The sequence below is a fragment of the Schistocerca nitens genome, chromosome 3 (genome assembly GCF_023898315.1).
Source record: "Schistocerca nitens isolate TAMUIC-IGC-003100 chromosome 3, iqSchNite1.1, whole genome shotgun sequence".
Lineage (NCBI taxonomy): Eukaryota > Metazoa > Arthropoda > Insecta > Orthoptera > Acrididae > Schistocerca > Schistocerca nitens.
This window is the reverse complement of record NC_064616.1, coordinates 828995033-829013737: the sequence shown is the minus strand read 5'-3', so window position 1 is coordinate 829013737 and position 18705 is coordinate 828995033. Positions and strand designations below refer to the sequence as shown.

The 18705-nt window shown below is 41.2% G+C and overlaps 1 protein-coding gene across 1 annotated transcript in view; it reads right to left on the bottom strand.

Annotated features, from left to right (window-relative positions):
• LOC126248847 (E3 ubiquitin-protein ligase HERC2) overlaps positions 1–18705 on the bottom strand; it is an 851297-nt gene that overhangs the window by 164320 nt on the left and 668272 nt on the right. Inside the window, exon 70 of the mRNA XM_049950269.1 lies at positions 16420–16526. Coding sequence (XP_049806226.1) covers positions 16420–16526 — 107 coding nt within the window. The remainder of the gene's footprint in view (positions 1–16419; positions 16527–18705) is intronic.

Sequence of the window (18705 nt, the reverse complement as noted above, 5' to 3'; positions counted from 1 at the left end):
CCTGCTGTAAAGCCACTTCTAGTATGCTCAGGTTGTCAACAATGGACTACAATCTTTGGAATCCATGCTGAGGTTGGCTAAGGAGTTGCCTGGTCTCTAACAACCAGACCAGACACCAGTTAAATACTCACTTTAAGGTGACATTGCGGCAATAACTGAAACGTGCGGCCCTTCTCTGGTTTGAGGAGAAGTATCGGAACCGCCTCTCTGCACAAGTTGGGAAACTGGCCTATCTGCTTATCAAATTAAAACATTCAGGGAGAATTTCCTTTGGCACTGCTGGCAAATGTCTAAGCATGGAGTACCAGATTTGGTTCTGACTGGGCACAGTATCACAAGCCTCCGACAGTACTGATTCCAGTTCTCACATGGAGATAGGGCAGTTATATGCCTCTGATTTGTGGGATCTGAAGTCCAACTCATCCACCTTCACAGTCGCATAGTAGCAACAAAATGCCACATCCTGGTTGGCTTTGGCAGCAGTCACTGCAAAATGCTCTGTTAGGTTCACAGGAGAGCTTCTGTAAAGTTTGGAAGGTAGGAGACGAGGTACTGGTTGTGAAGATGGGGCGTGAGTCGTGCTTGGGTAGCTCAGTTGGTAGAGCACTTGCCTGTGGAAGGCAAAGGTCCTGAGTTTGAGTCTAGGTCCAGCACACAGTTTTAATCTGCCAGGAAGTTTCATATCAGCGCACACTCCACTGCACAGTGAAAATCTCATTGTGCTCTGCCATCATTTGAGCATCGTCTCTGGGTGTTGTTTGGAGACAACCCTGCTTCAGCACTACTGCTACGAGTAAACGACTGCATTTACCGGAAATCTCCGGATGATATCCCATACTTTTGTAGAACAAGTGGGATGGTTGATGGACTCCAGGAATGCTTGCCAAGACCTTAGTTACACACCAAGCCTTGGCCCTTGTGACCCGAAATACTGAGGTTGCCTGCCATTGCACAGCATTTAAACAGTGGAAGTGCCACTTACCTGTCCCAGATTGTTAAGCAGCGTTCACTGGTCCATCATGGAACAGGCTGCCTCACAAAATGCTGTGAGGACTTTGGTAAGAATAAGTCAGTGGCACGATGGATCACTTACGTGGTATGTTACACCCATTCCCAGATGCTGTCACGGTGTTCAAACACAGCCAGCTGGCAGTACAGCATGTAGCTAGCCCTGTTGATCATTTCAATGACTTCTCTTCAAGTAGACCTCCACTGAGTAGGCATTTCCACAGTGGGAAGTGTTCGATGGAATGAAGGTCATTAGTTCTTCGCACTGAGCTGAATCTGCAAGGGTGGGAGAGCAGAAAGAGAGGTCCATGGCTGAGGATGACCCAACAGCAGCTCAGAAATGAGTGGGACTGCCTGTATTGAGGATCCACAGCTCCTGAGACATCATGAGGTTCTCCAGGATACGACCCCTAGGGAACGTAAACTGAAGAGCCACAGAAACTGGTACACCTGCCTAATATCGTGTAGAGCCCTCGTGAGCACACAGAAGTGCTGCAATACAATGTGGGATGGACTTGACTAATGTCTGAAGTTGTGCAGGAGGGAATTGACACCATATATCCTGTAGGGCTGTCCATAAATCTCTGAGAGTGCAAGGGGGTGGAGATCTCTTCTGAACAGCACGTTGCAACGCATCACACATATGCACAATAATGTTCATCTCTTGGGCCAGTGGAAGTGTTTAAACTCAGAAGAGTGTTCCTGGAGTCACTCTGTAGCTATTCTGTACATGTGAGGTGTCGCATTATCCTGCTGCAATTTCCCAAGTACTTCGGAATGCGCAATGGACATGAATGGATGCAGGTGATCAGACAGGATGCTTATGTACGTGTCACCTATCAGAGTTGTATATAGGCATATCAAAGGTCCCATGTCACTCCAACTGCACGCGCCCTACACCATTACAGAGCCTCCACCAGCTTGAACAGTCCCCTGCTGACAAGCAAGGTCCATGGATTCATGAGGTTGTCTCCATACCCATACACGTCCATCCACTCGACCAGGCAACATGTTTCCAGTCATCAACAGTCCAATGTCGGTGCTGGCAGGCCCAGGCAAGACATCAAGCTTTGTGTCCTGCAGTCATCAAGGGTACACGAGTGGGCCTTTGGTTCTGAAAGCCCATGTTGATGACACTTCGTTGAATGGTTCGCACACTGACACTTGTTGATGGCTCAGCACTGAAATCTGCAGCAACTTGTGGAAGGGTTGCACTTTTGTCATGTTGAATGATTCTCTTCAGTTGTCATAGGTCCCATTCTTGCGGGATCTTTTTCCGGCAGCAGCGAAGTCAGGGATTTGATTTTTTGCCAGACTCCTGATATTCACAGTACACCCGTGAAATGGTCGCATGGGAAGATCCCCACTTCATCGCTACCTCGGAGATGCTGTGTCCCATCGCTCGTGCGCTGACTATAACACTAAATTCTAACTCACTTAAATCTTTCCAGAATGAATTTTTCGCTCTGCAGTGGAGTGTGTGCTGATATGAAACTTCCTGGCAGATGAAAACTGTGTGCCGGACTGAGACTCGAACTCGGGACCTTTGCCTTTCGTGGGTAAGTGCTCTACCAAGGTAGGAGACAAGGCACTGGTGGGAGTAAAGCTGTGAGGATGGGGCGTGAGTTGTGCTTGGGTAGCTGAATTGATAGAGCACTTGCCCACGAAAGGTTAAGGTCCCGAGTTCGAGTCTCGGTCCTGCACACAGTTTTAATCTGCAAGGAAGTTTCACTTAAATCTTGATAACCTGCCATTGCAGCTGCAGTAACTGATCTAGTAACTGCACCAGACACTTGTTTTATATAGGGGTTGCCAACTGCAGTGGCATATTCTGCCTGTTTCCATACGCCTGTATCTGAATATGCATGCCTCTACCCCTTTCTTTGGCACTTCAGTGTATAAGTCTAGCTCGAGCCCTATAATACACTATGAGCACTGAAATCACCCAATACGAGAAATGGACATGGGAGTTGTTCAATAAGGCCTATGAGAGCATCATGGTCTATTGCATTCTGGGAAGGCAAGTACAGTGAGGAGATAGTGATTTTCTGCCTCACGTGAACAGTAATGGCTACTGCTTGTAAGTCAGCAACCAAGGAGAGAGCAGAGGAGTGTTGTGTGTTACTGACAAACACAGCACAATCCCTCCCTTCACTCTGTCCGCATTCAGGTCATCCTTTCAGAGAAGGATATAGCCCCACAACATAGGGGGTCAGTGGCTATAAAAGTCATTTCTTCTAAACACTAGCAAGGGGGCATGTCTGTGCTAGCAGTTTCAGTTCCTCCACATGTGTCCTGAACCCATTAATGTACCACTGCAGGATGGGAGCCATCTTCCATGGGGGTAGCACTTTCATCCTGACTTTCTGTCAGGGAGGGGAAACTGCAATAGGTAGAGGCTCAGTCTTTGGGCAAGATGAGCCCCAGTCTGACATCGAGGTTCATCAAGAGAAGTGTCTGAGAGGATTATGTCGACATCATTGGACTGTGTACTTCCTGTCATTGTCGGTGGTCAGTTCTTCACATTTGACTTTGGTTTTCTGGGCTGAGTAGGCTTCGCGCCACAAATGTAGAAGTGGTAGTGGTAGCGCTGGACTGTGGACCAGAGAAAATCTTTTGAGGGGCAGGGAGTTCCAAACATCGCAAACCACGGCCTTTTCTGAAGTTCTCAGGGGAGGGACAGACTTCAAAATGACTGCAGCAGCACAACTGTAATGGCAAATTCAGGTACTAGTACTGACACTAGCAACCTCCATTTTTGCAGCAGCATCAGCTTTCTGCACTGGCTGTTTAAGAACCAAAGCATATGAGATAGCAAACATTGGGGTCAACATGGCTTTATATATTTTTTTGGCCTCATTATATGGGATGCGCTTCGTAGTCTTAAGCTCTTGTATCTTTCATTCTTATAGATACACACTGCAGTCCCAACTCCCCACAGGGTGAGCCCCAGAGCAATTTGCACACTTCAAAGGAGATGAACAAGTGACTTCTTCTTGGAAGGCCTTACCACATTTGCCACATGTGGCTTCTCCCTTACACCCAAGAGTAGAATGCCTAAAGTGCTGGCATTTGAAACAGCGAATAGGGTTGGTGACATAAGGCTGCACACTGAGACAATGGAATCTTGCCTTACCATGCTGAGGAAGATTTGTGTCACTGAATGCCCAGCATAAAGCAGTTGGAGTTGAAAAGACCCCATCCACCCTCTTTGTGATGTTTTGCACATCGACAATACCTTCTGGAGCCCACTCACACTGCAATTCCTCCTTGGGCATGTCAACTAGATCCCTGCACGTCACGACACCTTTGCTGTAATTCAAGGTGCTGTGTAGTTCATTGTCTATTGCATACTCCTGAGCAATTTAAATTTTTGTAGGTTTAATGGCTTGCTGGGAATTTGAAGTTTCCACTAACAGTGTCCCATTACACAAGCACTTTACTGATTTTAAGGAGTCACAGACTCCCTCTAAATCCTTTTGTATATAGAGGGAGGAAACCTTCTCAAAATTATCCTGTCTTCATTTCCCAACTAAAAACACATTCTGATGATCAGCACGCATTCTGTTACTAGAGACAATACTTTCAGAATGATTTCTTGAGTCAGAAGCACTAGCTATGTGAGTCCTCTTTCAGATTTGGTGTTGGTACCTTCCAGCAGCCCATTCTTTCCACTGGAAGGAGGAAAAGAAAATTTTGAAAGATCCATTTCGGTCCCATAAGTAACCAGGGAAAATAGGGTCCACACAGAAAGAGTCCCACAACGCCTGAGTAAGCATTATACAAGTGGCGAGTGGCAGGTTCCTTAGCGGTTGCCAGATAATGACTATTCCACCTCAACAGGCGAGCATCTTATCAGTGTCAGCACAGCTTGAGATTGAGGTTTTTCTATATAAAGGTTTTTTTTTTTTTTCAACTTCACAATCTGGGCAGTCAAGCCAAGATCTCCATTCCCTGTTACACACAATGTTCCAGTGCCACACCTCACATGGGTTGCTGAAGCATGTCCACAGCTTATAGTGACAGAGGACTGGTGGCACTTACCAGTCTCCATGTCAGGAACTCCAGGGACACTAAGCCCATATCCAGCAAACGAATGCTGAGCCCTTGAGGGTAAGATGGTTTGATTCTAAACCCTAAAAATTGTATATTTTCTTGACAGACATTGTCTGGTCAGAACTTTCATTTTGAGTAAGAAGATTAATCTGACTGTAATTCATTCCAGGTGGCACAGAAAATTGATATCACATTACAAATGTTGAATCTCTTGCAGTCCACTAGTGCTACCCAAGAAAAATTGTTATAACAGTTGGAGGAATGAGAACAACGGCAAGATGACATCAGGTAAACACCACTGGCATTTCACTCATTTGACCCAGAGAAGGAATGGTGGACCAGTTTCATAACCACACAGAACAGCAGGTAACATAGCTAAACATGCTTTATGATTATCCCATGCAGGTGCTCACATCTATGGCTTGGTGCAGCAACTATTTCTGGGTACAGACCCATGCATGTTAGAACATACAAAAGTAATGGACAAATTAACTGAATATTTTGAGAATAAGATTCCAGTAGTGGCAGCATATCATAAATTTTGCAGGACATACAAGAAACCTGACCTAAGGCAACAGAGCCCTGGAGTCGGCCCCACCTCAATGGCCAGACCTTTTCTGAGGACAAATTGGCTAATTCTTGTGAGCTTGTAAGCTACATTTACATTGTCTGGTCAAGTTGAATAGTACTGGGAAACCTCAAACAGTCCAAACTCAGAAACAGATTTTCCTGTGGGCAGTCTTCCTACAGCCATTGATAAAGATAATGGCACCCAATTTGCTTGTCAAGAATTTGAGCCTTTCTGCAGGGCCCATGAGATACAGCACCTTTGCAGCACACCTTTTCATCCAGAGTTGAACGGGGCCACAGAATGTTTCATTTGGACAGTCAGGGTGCAAATGATTAAACTCACACCCGACTATGCATTACAGGATACTTTACTATTATGTCTTTCTTCTTACATAATCTCTCCCCAAGAGGATGCGTCAGCTGCGGAGATTCTGCATGGTCGGAAGATGAGGACCCTTCTGCCCTCACAGCACCCACCAATGGCGAAACACCATCACCACTGGACTTGGCAACAGGAAACAGTATTTTGAGGTTAATGCCAAGGTCTCATATTCTGAGGTATACTATGGAAAAAAGGAATGGTATCTGGGACAGTGATCTGTCATTAGGTCAATGCCATGCATCTTTTCAATTAATGTTTTCAGTGCATGTTAAACTTTCATTTCAACCTGTCATGAGTTAAATTCATATATTTAACTGTTGTTATAATCTTAAAATTGTACGATAACATCATAATATGGGGGCTCATCCGAAATATGTCTGACTAAATCTCTCTCTCTCTCTCTCTCTCTCTCTCTCTCTCTCTCTCTCTCTCTCTCTCTCTCACACACACACACACACACACACACACACACAGCTGTGAATTTTTAAAGAGTGAAATCAGAAGAGTATGCATACAGTGTGAATTAAATAGGGTTGTTTTGAAATCAAAATTATTTAGGAAATGACATCAGAAGTCACGGCAGGTTTGGCGAGGGTAAACCACCAACAGCAACATGTGGTGCACCACACCATGCAACAGGAAATCCAGTGAGCGGCAGCAGTTTGTGCCAGGAAGAGGGAAACCCAATTAGTGGGTGGTGGCCACACAGTAGCAGCAACAGCAACATACTGACCTCATCTGTCTCGTGAGAAGCAACAGGACTCCAGGAGGCAGCTATACACAACAAAAAGTGAACTGTATTGTGTAGAGATGTGCTTTTGAAACTTTCTTGGGCTTAGTGAGAGTTCAAAAATGAATAAATCGAATAGACGTTGTAGCAACAAAGTTATCAGTGACTGTAAATCTTCAGTGAAGAAAGTCAATGTAGGTGCACTGAATAGCTGTGAAATGAACATGGATCCTTTAAATTTAATTTTGTAAGCTCTACCAAAAATGAATGACAAATTAGGTGAAATTAAACCGAGTTGCAGTTAAGAAAATGATCCAGTCAATGGGAAATATTTTTTGTAAGGGAGTAACTGAGGTTGAAAACAAGCTGAAGTCAGAGATAGAAAGCAAGTCAAGCAAATGATGAGGTAAGGGTGTGAGGTCAACTGGTTAGACAGAAGTTAGGAACTTAATTTTTCATGTTAGTGCCAAGTAAAAGTGAATATTTGCTGCAACCAGATAATTTGAATGAATGTGAGAGAGTGATTCTGTGGTGTCACAAGTAAAAAATATTTTTTGCAAGTGCGATACAGATTTTTGTGTTGATGTTGCTGATGGTTTTATTTGTATTAATGATGAAGTGAATAGCAATGAAGCTGTTAATTGTAGTGTTGGTTGTGATTCCCATAAAGACATAGCTGATTTCCCCCCCCCCCCCCCCCCCCAAAATATAGCAGAAGTCTTCCCAGCAATGAAGTTAGATTGAACAGCTGAGAAAAAAACTATATGATATTGTGAAACCAAAGGAATTAAGATCAAATATGAGTGTATTAACAGAAAATGGTAGAGAATAAATAACACATAAGGTTGGTAATGTTGGATAAACTTAAGGGTATGGAAGACTTAAATAGAGTAGTTAATAAATTGCAGGACAGACATGATACAACAAAAGGGAATATCTGGTTTTATAAATCTAAAAATATATACAGTCAGAGGGACTGGGAAGAGTTTCCTTATCTGTGACAGCAGACATGTGTAAATTATTGAAAATCAAATAAATTCAAGTTTGCATGCGAGTTGTTATGCAATGTAAGGCAAGATAGTACTTGGAACATGACTTTTAGCAAAATTTTGAATGTAATTTACAAATAAAGCCACTTGAGGTGGAAGCTAATGTAGCTATAATGCTGTCAATTGCTTATAAAGATAATTTTCAAGAAATTCAGAAGGATTTGTTAGAGGAAGAGAAGCTTGAAGAGAATTGATACTAGAATACAACCAGTGATACATGTAAAAAATAGAAGATTTTGAAGCAGAGACTGTTCTGAAGGAGGAGGAGGAGATAAGTGTTTAATGTCTTGTCCACAATGAGGTCATTAGAGATGGGCTGTTCTGGAGACAAGGAGTCAGGTTTGCAGCATGAGAGCATACACTCAGTTAGCTGAGTCACTGGAATGAAGATTCCAGGAGCAACATATAAGTCATGTAAGCTAGTGAGATAGCAGATTTTTCCCAACTTTTGGAATAAATGATGCTGAATGCATTCAGGCATGTTTAGCGATCACAGATCTTGAATATGAGTTTTATACTATGCATGGAATGGATGACAAAAGTAAGTGTCATGATTAACTGCAGTAAGCAACTGTTTGAATTTGCAGTAGGAAGTAATAGTTTTAAAGTTCCATCTAACAAATTTTATCAGGTAAAGAAATTGTAGGCTCAACCTAACTATACTAATAGCCTACTGGCAATTATGAGCATTAAGATCATCCTGAGTTATGGAAGCAAAAGATAGTTTGCACTGTTGGGTTGGGTTGTTTGGGGAAGGAGACCAGACAGCAAGGTCATTGGTCTCATCGGATTAGGGAAGGACGGGGAAGGAAGTCGGCTGTGCCCTTTCAAAGGAACCATCCTGGCATTTGCCTGGAGCGATTTAGGAAAATCATGGAAAACCTAAATCAGGATGGCAGGACACGGGATTGAACCGTCATCCTCCCAAATGCGAGTTCAGTGTGCTAGCCACTGCGCCACCTCGCTCGGTTTGTACAGTTAATGAGAGGATTATAGAGTTTGAGGGTATAAATAAATTGTTAGAAACTTACTGTGATGTATTCTCTGAAGATCCAGGGTAGGTCCAGAAACTTTAGTGTATATACTGCAGTAGCTGAGTGTGCAATGAAGTGCCAGAGCTTGTATGGATTGTGAATGAATTGTGATAGTTAGCATTTTATTCTTTGTATGTGTTTGCTAATTTAAGTTTTATTAATTGATTTTATTTTCTGCATTTGGGAATGTTATCTGAAGATATATTTTTGTTTGGAGGGGTGGGGGGTGGGGTGGGGTGGGGGATAACATTAACTGTGCACATAATTTTAAAGGTGATAATCATTTGTTTGTTCTGTGATGATTAATGTGAAGCAAGAATAAAAAGCAAGGGTTCTATGTGATGGCTGATGAGATATGGGGGCACGTAGATATAAATTTGTTTCCTGTTATGTGGAATGAATAATTTTAATAGTTATATGGTCAGTAGCATTTTATCACCTGACTAGTTCTGGCTTTATTAATGACTGCAATAAGCTTATCTGCAAGCACTTATGTAAATTACAATATATTCCTTTATGTTAGTTAGGTTGTTAACAGTATAAATTAGATGTATCATCACTTGCATCAATCTTGAGGTCAAATCCTGAACTACAGCATTCAACTGAGCATTCATCTTTTTTTTTTTTTTTTGGACAACATAGTTGTATGGAGATAAACAGCAATTAATTTATTTATAATCAATTATTCAAAATGACTGTCACAACTGCATTATTTACGGCAGCAAAATAAATAATGTGATTGTGACTGTCATTTTGAATAACTGATTCATCTTTATGAATTAAGTTTTTTATAATGTCTGTATAGTATTAAATAGTTTTTGTTACAATTGTTCACTTGAACCTGAAAGCTTGTTTTCAATTTCATGTTAGAGTGAATATGACAGATGCATGTTATGAGTGAGTGAAGAGTAGACTGGATGCTAATTTGGGCTCATTTGTATGTCCAGAAAAATTGAAGCTGTCTTGAGCCAGAACACTGGTGGCATCACAGAAGGTCCAATCCAGGTGCTGTGTGGCAAGACAACATACAATTATGACAGTGCATCCAAGAACTGAAGAACAAGCTACGTGGGTATGGTGACAGTGCTTGTATGAAAATTTAAAATGAAGCTTTTTTGTAGGAATCTTTGTTTCTGTGAGGAGTACGTTATGGCTGCTGTCTGCGCTCCCTGAAGAGCTTTTTTATCATTGTTTCAAACAGAACTCTATTTGTAAAATTTATTTGTTTGGGATGGAATATTTATTCCTGTTATAATTGTTTTGATGGCTAAACAGTAGGTTATGGTTAAAAATGCAAATGTACAGAAAAACATAATTTATTTGATAGTCTGTATAAATCATAGATACTTCTCATTAAAATGGATTACAGATGCCATTTACATTGACAAGAGTATTTAAATGTTAGGTTTGTTAGACAGTATACATTATGGTCATAAAATAAAACTAGTGGTATGAAGCTAATGCTGATCAGACAGACACCTTTCCAAAATATTTTGTAAATAGTTATCATATGAACTTTTACTATCATTTTTGTTTTGATATTTTAGTAATTAAGTACTTTCAGATTATTACTATCATCATCATCATTACCAATTTTAGTATTACAAGTGTCAATTTGTTCCCTGCAACAAATACAGAATATTTTTCTTTTATTTTTTTCTTTCACTTCAATGTTAGTGATTTGATGGGCAGCAGCCATCGGTTCAAAAATTTTGCTATTCATTTTATTCATATCAAAATTCTGGGGGTAGCTGTGCCACTATGAGTGACCGCATCCACTACAATATATTAAATAGTTATGTATGTGATCAAAGATATATTTTAAGTTGCAACAGTGTAGCAAATGCAGCCTCTGGTAACTGTCACATGTGATTTTAGGCAGGGAATGCATGTAGTGGCTCCAAGTGCACGGAGTGGACACTTCGTGTTTGATAGCCATGAGGGCAACATCTGTTGTATAGGATCACACCCACAAGGTCAATATATGTGTTCAATTCATGTGGAGCTCTTATTTCAACATGTCATGGCTTAAATTCACACATTTCATAGTTCTTGATGATGATGATGATGATGATGATGATGATGAGGCCCATACTTCTTTACAGAGCGTAGGGGAGCGGCGCGGAAGACCCGCGCCACCTTACTAGGCAAGGTCCTAGTGGAGGTGGTTTGCCATTGCCTTCCTCCGACCGTAATGAGGATGAATGATGATGATGAAGACGACACAACAACACCCAGTCATCTTGAGGCAGGAAAAATCCCTGACCCCGCCGGGAATCGAACCCGGGACCCCGTGCTCGGGAAGCGAGAACGCGACCGCGAGACCACGAGCTGCGGACTCATAGTTCTTATACTTCTAAAATTGTACGAGAACATAATATGTTTCTTTATGGGACTTAGATCTCAGCATGGACAGATTCATATACATGTCTAACCTCAACTGGATGTTCCTAATTAATTTGTGTAGTAATGTCTGTTCACATAGAGTGGCAGTTAGTTGGATATCAAACTGCTATACATCAGAAGAACATCAATATGAAACGGGTAGAGTGCTACTGCACTCACAGAGGGGGCACTAAGTGGCAGACAGGCACAAAGAAAATGACTGCTAGATATTATATATCTGCCAAACTAAGCCCTTCATCAAAAAGAGACAAACCAAGAATTTCACACATCAACACAAGCACAACTGACACACACATGGTCATTGTCGTCTACAGGTTCAAAGGCATGACTTCAGTTCCTTATTCAATAAATGGCCATGTGAATAATTTGGGTTGCACAATAACTTAAAAGTCAATGAACACACACATCAGCACCTTGAAGTTGGATCATGAAATGCACACCTTTTATGGGGAGGATACCCTTTCCTAACTTTATGATGAATCTATATTCATTTATATGTAATAGCAGTTGACTCATGTCCCTTCTTGTGTCACAATGTTTTCTACTATGTCGTCATTGCTGTTACCTCTTTCACCCTCTCCTGTTCATACATTAACTATCACCAAATGAATTTTACAGTGACACAGTTTATGTCAAGTTTGTCCATTAAAATTGCATAGTAAAACTTCACAATAATGACTACTTCTTCAGCATTCATTTGCAATATTAATAAATGATTATGCATCAATATGGAAGGTTGTGTAGGCCATGCAGCTTTGATGACTCATGTTCATTCCCCTTCAAAATCTTCCAACAACTTTGTAGCAATAAACATAGTGCATGAAATTCTCTCTGTACAATTTTTTAAGCAGTTTACATAAAGGTTTACATAAAGTTTTCTCTTCATTTGACGCAAAATTTCGTACACATGCATTGTGCTTCTGACTACACCATTCATGAAGTCAACTGAACATTTTGTATACTTGCTCACTCTACCAAGATTTACACTTTCTAATGTTGTCCAAGGATTTAAAAAATCAATACTTAAACATTATGGTAGTATATTTCACAATGAGATTCATTCAGTCCTGGTCACTGTCTTGGTGGTCACACATAATCAATAGCATGTACACAGTTCAGTCTACATGTTCAGTTATCTTTCAGGACAGTTCTGTCTTACTGGTGAAGCCAAGTTGGAAAGTGCAAACTTAAGCATAATTTTTGAACCACTTATAACTACGCAATGTCTATTTTATGGCATGGAGATAAAAATATGAAACCTGTGAGTTTACTCATTTTTTGTGCACCATCCATTACAGACAGATCTCAACATGACTCCTGGTTCCTACATGCTGTCTGTAGTTGCCATCTACAGTGATGTATTTTAACTACTTCATCTATGTAGTCAATGTATCAAGCTTCCTGCTTCCATAGCATTTTGATTGTACTTTGATATTCCAAATAGTTACTATTCTCGTCTTGAAGTTCCTCTTGCTTTTATATGGTAATATTCAGAAGAAGTAAGAAATGCAATTGGATGACAATTAAATAAGGGCAGTAGTTTTAAATTAAGCAAGGTCTGGGACCCAGCCTTGAGTATGACCAAAGCACAGTGGCAGCCTGTGTGGAGGTCCGCTCCTGTCACACAACTGAAGAGTACAAAGAAGCATTGTCACCACGCCAGCAGAGATGCACATCTGGCACCTGCTGGGATGCCACTAAAGGCCCTGGATCAATGCCCAGTGTGATGCTACTATGCTACTCCCACCATTGCACCAGATCCATACACAGAGGTGCCAGCTGGAGGCAGGATTTGGGGGGAGGGGGGAGGGAAGGGGTAAGAGGATATAATGACAGCAACCAGCAGATATCACACAATCATCAGGAATGCCTGAAGATGGCATGAAGTCAGCTTGCTGAAATATCACAAATTTTAGATGATGCCACCCTGCTGAATACCAGTGAACTATTCAAGATTTTCCCTACACTGAGAAAACATAAAATCATGAATGTGAAACAATTTTGGAAATTTTTGACATTTATTATTCAGATGTTCCTAATGAGAATGAAGATCTGGATGAATCTGCGAATGAAAAGAATGTAAGAATACACTGATTTACAAGTAAAGCCACTATATACTTGATTTTCCATCAAATAAATGACCAAATTTCTTCCATATTGATGATTCCAAGTTAGTTTCTCACAATAATGTGAAATCATCTCATTTCATCTTAAATGCAACTATGTCCACGGTGTTCATTTTGTTGACAAATTCTCACCAATGTGTTATTTAAAGGCAGCAGAAACTTGGCAACTCTCACCTCTCAGGTTTCCAATTGCCAGGGTTGTCATTCAGCTCATGCTTGCAGACTGCAGGACAGATAAGTTGTCAGCAACACATAGTCACTAGGTGCACATCCCTTGGGTCCAGCTAAAGTGCTCAAAGCCACAAGGTAAGGATGGAAACAGACTTCTGCTCTACCGGGGCCTTGTGAACATTCCAAAAATGCCTGATGATTTCAGGTTTCCAGATATCATTACAACAGCCATGTGGTGCCAATTCCTGCAATCTCATTTATTCATTTGAAGTGTATCTGGAAGGTTGACAAAGTTGTTTCTTTATGAACACCTTTGGTATCTTCTGTTAGTAATAGGTCTCTTCCATGCTAATCTTTTATTACCACACCTCTATCATTTACAGCACTAGATGAATTTGATTTTGTGTTCTTACTCTGAAGCAGTGCATTTTTGATTCCATATCATTTAATGTAAAACAGTGTAGACAAAGTTATCAGTACTACAGGTGGCCTCTTGTAATGTCAGTGACGAAATTACAACTTTTACCAAATATTTCTCCAGTTTCAACATCCTTAGAAGTAGAAGAATCAACTATACTTGTATATTCTGCTTCAATCCCCTCCATATTTGAAGTCAGATGAAAACGTTTATCACTAACCTCACATCCAACACAAAAATGTGTAACCATCCAACTTGTCATTGTGATGCTATTTTTCTAAGAATGAGCACAAGTGAGTTTTATGTACTGTCAGATGTCTCCAGTTATGTGTGTGATGACACTGTTTTCATCTGAATACAACAACATATCAACAACTTAAAAAAAAAAAAAAAAGAAAACATCATGTTAAGGACAGCTAAAACTAATTCGTTTCCACTTCAAAATTAGCATCCTACACTATGTGATCAAAAGTATCCGGACACCCCCAAAAACATACGTTTTTCATATTAGGTGCATTGTGCTGCCACATACTGTCAGGTACTCCATATCAGCAACCTCAGTAGTCATTAGGCATAGTGAGAGAGCAGAATGGAGCATTCTGCAGAACTCACGGACTTCAAACGTGGTCAGGTGATTGTATGTCACTTGTGTCATACGTCTGTAAGCAAGATTTCCGCACTCCTAAACATCCCTAGATCCACTGTTTCCGATGTGATAGTGAAGTGGAAACGTGAAGGGACACGTACAGCACAAAAGCGTACAGGCCGACCTCATCTGTTGACTGACAGACTGCCGACATTTGAAGAGGGTCGTAATGTGTAATAGGCATACGTCTATCCAGACCATCACACAGGAATTCCAAACTGCATCGGGATCCACTGCAAGTACTATGACAGTTAGGTGAGAAGTGGGAAAACTTGAATTTCATGGTTGAATGGCTACTCATAAACCACACATCATACCAGTAAATGCCAAATGACACCTCGCTTGGTGTGAGGAGTGTAAACATTGGATGATTGAACAGTGGAAAAACATTGTGTGGAGTGATGAATCGTGGTACACAATGTGGTGATATGATGGCAGGTTGTGAGTATGCCAAATGCCCAGTGAACGTCATCTGCCAGCTTGTGTAGTGCCAACAGTAAAATTTGGAGGCAGTGGTGTTATGGTGTGGTCGTGTTTTTCAGGTAGAGGGCTTGCGCCCCTTGTTGTGTCGTGTGGCACTATCACAGCACAGGCCTAAATTGATGTTTTAAGCACCTTCTTGCTTCCCACTGTTGAAGAGCAATTGAGTGATGGCGATTGCCTCTTTGAAGAGCAATTGAGTGACAGCGATTGCCTCTTTCAACACGAGCGAGCACCTTTTCATAACACCTGGCATGTGATGGAGTGGTTACACGACAATAACATCCCTGTAATGGACTGGTCTGCAGAGAGTCCTGACTTGAATCCTATAGAACACCTTTGAGATGTTTTGGAATGCCGACTTTGTGCCAGGCCTCACCGACCGACATTGATACCTCTCCTCAGTGCAGCACTCTGTGAAGAATGGACTGCCATTCCCCAAGAAGCCTTCCAGCACCTGACTGAATGTATGCCTGTGAGAGTGGAGGCTGTCATCAGGCTAACTGAGAGCCAACATCATATTGAATTCCAGCATTACCAATGGAGGGCACCACGAACTTGTAAGTCATTTTAAGCCAGGTGTCCGGATACTTTTGATCACATAGTGTTTGTTGAGTTACAGTTCAACTCCATGTTATTAATTTAATTTTTAATATTTCATTTGGCAAAACTGGTCAAAAATATCTAATGTTTTTTATTCAAATAATGCATAAATATGTATAATTATATCTCGTATCTAGACAAGGAAGTTATCAGCAATGAATACCAGTGATAGTTTCTAACTGTTCGAGGCTATAGTTATTCATGTATTATATAAGCAGCCTGACTGCAAGTGTTGTAGCTTCTTTACATGTGGTAAAAAGCACAACTCCTATGTACAACCAGCTTTGGTACTTCATTAATACATTTACTCAGATCTTCTATTTTATTTAATCTTACATTAACTCCATCAGTACGTACTTTCTATAATCACCATTAAAGGAACTAGACCTGCTTAAAAAAATTCACAATCTTTCTTTAGTGAACTAACTAGTTTTACGTGATGCAAAATGGGCCATACCTGTGAACTTTCCCATCATCCCTTGCCTGTTTCTATCAGCAAATCACTTTATATTTCACAGGGTGATTTACTTCTAAATATACTTACTTTTTCAGGGTAGAACATTGTATGCTATTATGTTTTTTCTGCCACTAATAAAAGAAGTAAAGCTGTCATCACCCTAAGGTTGAAATTCACTAGGCGTGGTCCTCCTGGAGGTGGTATGTCACTGTCCTACTCCAACATTAAGAAAATTATATGAATGCTATGAAAACTGTAGTAACTAGTTTTCAAAGTTACTAACCTTCTGTTACCATGTCCAAGCTTTCCATCATCTCCTTCTCCCCACGAGTACACTTCACCTTCAGCTGACAGTGCAAGGCAGTGCTTTCCGCCTGAGTTAACTGCTACCTGAAGAACAACAATGTATTCATTAAATAACAAACAAGTACAGAAAGCAGTACAGTTCAAGGTGAAATACTTTTGATGACAGGATCAAATATGTATGCTCTCAGACTAGTTGAGCATTGCTGTTGGTAGAACACTTCAGTTTGTTATTCACTGCTGGGCATTAAAACAGCAATATCATGGATAGCAAATACCTAATTTTTACTTATTGTGTGTATACATTGAGGTAAGAAGAAAAAATTATTAAATTTGTAGGTTATCTGGGGTGCACAGGGTGTGAAATTTAGTACACAGAGTTGTCATTCTAGAAACAACGGCTGTTACCCAGCTGGGCACTGAGCCAAACTGAGCTCAGAAGACAGACACAGGTATATCATATTTTTGATTCAACCCTATACCATAATTCATCAACTGTAATTGATGAAGATAACATTGTGAATACCTCAAAGACAGGGCACAAGCACTGGTCTTAATGCATCAGATGTAAGCAAGTACTGTAACTTTCTGGCACACTGAAACTACGTGTCAGACCAAGACTGGAACTTGACACCTTTGCCTTTTGCAAGGCGGGATGCAAGACACTCCCAGATAGCTCAGATGGTAAAGCATACACCTCAAAAGGTCAAGATTCCAATTTTGAGTTTTTGTCTGGCACACAGTTTTAATCTCCCAGGATATTTTAAATCAGTGCACACTCCACTGCAGAGTGAAAGATCCATTCAGTAAGCCATTACTGACTACACGAACCATAGGTGATCACGTTGTGTACTCTGTGGCACTGCGTACCATCACATCTGGTGCTGGACACATATGATGATGATGAATGCAATGTGGCAACTTTCATTCTCCTCAGAGCCTCATACATGCAGCAGGATGCTGTACACAGAACCAGGCGTTGTCTGAAAGGTGACACGCTTCCACTTCTGCATCCAGTGCTCTCATTGGGCATACCACTGTTAGCACCCTTTGTCTGCTGTCCTGTTGACAATCCATGGGGCTTCAGATGTCATTGCTCACTTTGTGTTGATACTTGTCTCGCTGAACAAACCTATACTCGAGGTATGTGACATAGCTGTACAATCCTGCACAATTATAAAAAAATGTGTATGTCCTTTCACACACTAGTCATGCAGGAGCAACTTAGATCCTGCATGGCACTGGGTATGTCCCACCTGAAAGCAATGATTCCATATTTGCATGACAGTTAAGGGATCCTGACCAATTAAAGTAACAATATCATGGAATGATGAACTATAGCCTTCACAGACAATGATTCACCTCTGTCAAAGTCCGCCCTGATAGCTGAATGGTCAGCATGATGGACTCCCGTCCTAAGGGGCCCAGGTTTGATTTCCGGCTGGGTCGGGGATTTTCTCCACTCAGGGACTGGGTGTTGTGTTGTCTTCATCAGCATTTCATCCCCATCTGGCACGCACGTCACCCAATGTGGCATCGAATGTAATAAGATCTGCGCCAAGGTGGCCGGACCTGCCCCAGAAGGGACTTCCCGGCCAATGACGCCAAACTCTCATTTCCATTCACCTCTGTCAATCTCTGACACATGATGGTAGATGTTTCTCCTTCTTACATGAGGCATGACACTATATTCTCACACACAACCAACATCCAAATGTGATGCTTAAATACAGAATGTCAATAGAATTACCCCTATTTACTTTATTAGGTTGCACTGAAATGCCAGCCATTTGCATATCCAAGCATGTAATACACTTAATGCCAATTTAATGTTTCCTGCATCCCACTTTCATAGTGCTGCAGTTTTAATGGTTATCAACACACAGTCTTAGATAGAAAACCTGACAACCAGCTAGCCACCACCGAGACTAAGTCCGAGTCTTTCACTTACGACAGCTAATAAAACTGGCCACCCTTCAGTAATCTAAGTATCGCTATACATATGATTTGGCAACATTTTAGGAAACGGATGTGTCTGGAAGAAGTGCTGTCTTCTTATAGAGGTGTACCAGGGCTGTATCAGTTCATGGTCTTGCGATAAACATCGTGCATTGTACACACAAAGTCACAAGTTCAAGTCCACTCCTAACTCTACTTTTTAAACAGAATTTCAGCTGTCTGCTAAAGTTATCTGTCTGACAGAACCTCTAAGATACTTCACTTCACCCTCTAATCTACCAGTAATAGCAAAAAACATCCTGTAACA